This window comes from Electrona antarctica (genome assembly GCF_951216825.1).
Source record: "Electrona antarctica genome assembly, chromosome: 24".
NCBI lineage: Eukaryota > Metazoa > Chordata > Actinopteri > Myctophiformes > Myctophidae > Electrona > Electrona antarctica.
This window is the reverse complement of record NC_136803.1, coordinates 30,213,010-30,216,132: the sequence shown is the minus strand read 5'-3', so window position 1 is coordinate 30,216,132 and position 3,123 is coordinate 30,213,010. Positions and strand designations below refer to the sequence as shown.

Below are 3,123 nucleotides of genomic sequence, written 5' to 3'. Positions count from 1 at the left end.
TTGACTTGGTAAAGAAATGTATTGCTTGATGATGGGGTTTGGAAATAGGCTACACTGAACTGAATGCCTAAAAGTTATAGTTTGAAACGTTTAGCAACCACAAAAAGTGCTGCCAGTGCGTTTCAGATAATCCCTCATCCTGTTCAAAAGTAAAGGCCTTTATACAAGCTGTACAAGGGAAGTTTTTGTGCGACAAATTACTTTAACAACACGTATCCAAAAGCTCTGGCAGTTCATTTCAATACTGCATGCATGTTCATGATCATTACCTAACTGAATCAATGAGGAGAAGAAAAAAAAACGCTTTTGAAAAGTATGCTTTTGTATTATAAATGTGACGAGAGAGTATAAGCAGGAGACAAGTTAACGCAGCTTCAAGCAATGTTCCTGCTGGGGAATCTGTTTTCCCTCCAAGGAAGCTTTCTATTATTTCTAGGCAGTGCTTAAAACTTTAGAATGAACATTTTCCCCTGTACTTATTTTGGTATAGTTCAAGCTTTCCCTTTTAAAACTAGCTTCACAGTCATACGACCTCAAAAAAGCAGAGCACGTCACTGTGTGAAACCGGCTGAACCGAGCTCTCACCCCTCTTCCACGTACTTAAAACAGAATCCCACTACTAGTGATCTTTTACGAGGCACAGTTGATGGCAGGTGCGCGCATTGCTTTGACAAGGTGTTATTTAGATTTGCCAAAAATGGCTTTGTAATGCAATCTGTCACAGCTTCTTTTTGAAGAGCTCAGCGCAATGTGGTGACTGACCTCTTCTGTGACAAACAGGAAAATATTTGTTTGTTACTGAGTAGATTGTCAAGCTTCGGCTGAGTTATTGTCCTTTCAACTGAGTTTCACTTCAGCCCCGGAGGGTGATTTAGGAACAAAAAATAGAGCCTGTTTGTTTAAATAGGACTATAAATAGCTTTTGGGGAGTTTGTATTATTATTTTTTGCTGGATGTACGATTTGTCCATCATTCGGCTTTTTAGCAGTAAAGACAAGACTATACTGTCATATACATACAGACCTGCACAACAAATGACTTGTTGTCAAAGTGGTTGTGATTCCTGAATATATATATATAATAATAATAATAATAATTTGTAACACAAATATCAAAGGGCTACAGGGTTTAAAAACAGTCATAAAAACAGCAAAGGCAAAAAAAAAATGGCTGTACAGTACTGCACACTGCATACATCGTTACGAGTCTTTCCCTAGTGCCTCTGAGAAGCTAATCTCTTCAACAGAGCCTCGTCGTAGACCCAGGACTCTCCGACCTTGTGGAAGTGTCTCGTCTCCCACTGCTGTTCGTTCTGCGTCCTCTCCTGGGCGTCGGCTCTCTGCTTCTCCTCCAGCCGCTGTTTGGCCTCCGTCGCCGCGTCCGTGTACTTCAGTTTGAGGTTCAGCGTCACGTCCTTCCACAGGCAGCGGGACTCGTACTCCTGCTGGTGCTCCACCTTCCGGACCTTCTTCTTGACGATTTCCATCTTCTTGGTGTCTATGAAGAGGGAGCTCTCCCCGGACGCCCACGTGGCGTACATCACTCCGTTCCACTCTCCCTTGACGGAGCAGAAAGGCTTCTTGTCGTTCGGCGCAAAGACCTCGGCGGTGACGCGGTGTTTCTTGCTACCGAGGAAAGGCTTGGTGTGGAACACGATGTTGGCGCTGTAGCCCGACTTGGAGCAGGAGATCTTGCAGTCCCCGCCCAGCTCCAACCACGGCACCAAGAGGATTGACCTGCCGTAACCGCTGGGAAAGGTGAGGACATAGTGTTCGTCGTGTTCCAAACATGAAACACAGCCTTGGCCGATATTGTGGACACCTATAGACGTCCCCAGGAACTTTGACTTGGTCCAGATGTGAGCATTGAACTGCATCTTCTTGCTGAAACACTCTGCATAAAATGCAGACACGGGCGGGTGGTGAGAGACCTGTTCTGCTAAGAAACACACACTGTTGGGCGAAGAAGACCAGGGGAGTGGACCATCTGACACCGTGTCTGTGGGCTGGGCGGCTTCCTCCGCCTCAAGGGGTAGATCCCAGTGGCAGTAGAAGACCTCCCCCAGGATGGGGTTGTAGGGCTTCTTGGCCACCGAGCTTTTTCTTCCCGCGTGGAACGCCGACAGATACCATTTCACCACCTGCACCATGCGCTCGCGGGGCCCCGGCTGCTCCGTGATGCCGACAAACAGGTTGGGATGGGCAAAGAAGTCCGCGTACATCTCCAACAAAGACCGCCTCTCTAAGATGAAGGTCGGCAAGGCCACCTTGGAGAGGTCCATGTCCAGTCGGACCTGAGACAGGAGGTGAGCGATGACGCTCGTCTGCACCTCCACGGGCTCGTCCTCGCCGGCGTCGTCGTTGTCATCGAACGGATAACATTTCACGTCGGCCATGTCCGCGCTGCGCACGGACAACTCGAGCGATTCGCCGCCGGCGTCGGGTCGCTTCAGCGCGTCTCCCTTATCACTAATGGACCGGGTGGCCGAAGGCCCTGAAGGGTCTATGAAGTGCTTCATGAGAGAAGTGTTGCTCGCTGCGCCGGCATCATAAAACTTATCCTCGCTGGAGGAGGAGGAGAAATCAGGCACAGAGTGAGAAGAGAGGGGGACATGGGCAGGGGAGGCAATGCTCCCTCTGGTGTTCGGCGTTCGGGTCCGCAGGCTTCCCATCACCGTGACGAAGCATGCAAATGATTCAAGTTTAGACTGTATCTGTGATTTCCCCACCCCAATTATAAGGTTTTGCCGTGACGTAGATATGTTGTCATGATGGAGGTGTCCATATTTGCACGCTGCGGTATGGCAATCTATCTATGCATATGAAATCTCTCTGTGTTCGTATGTGTGTATGTATGTCGAGAACCGTCTGACTGATCGACTGTAAACTTGCTGTGTGTATCTTCGCAGACCCAGGGGAGTGCAGTGCCAAGTGGCAAGTCGGTCGGATCAGTGGTTGTCTATGACTCCACAAACCTCTCTATCTGTCTGTCTATGTGTCCCTTTCATGCCCCTGTATGGAGATCCCTATTGTCATGAATATGACATCATAGTTCTGACGTCATAGACGTACATGCTACTGCTCTACAGTCAGTACCCTGACAACGGCTGCAATAGGTACTATT

General features: G+C 48.5%; 1 protein-coding gene across 1 annotated transcript; it reads right to left on the bottom strand.

Moving 5' to 3' along the window:
- Positions 1-1,213: 1,213 nt before the first annotated feature.
- Positions 1,214-2,671, bottom strand: LOC306917615 (oxysterol-binding protein-related protein 9-like; the record flags this gene model as incomplete). Its single annotated transcript, XM_079495913.1, has 1 exon — positions 1,214-2,671. The coding sequence occupies one exon, from the start codon at positions 2,669-2,671 to the stop codon at positions 1,214-1,216; it is 1,458 nt and encodes a 485-aa protein (XP_079352039.1).
- Between the last annotated feature and the right edge of the window lie 452 nt (positions 2,672-3,123).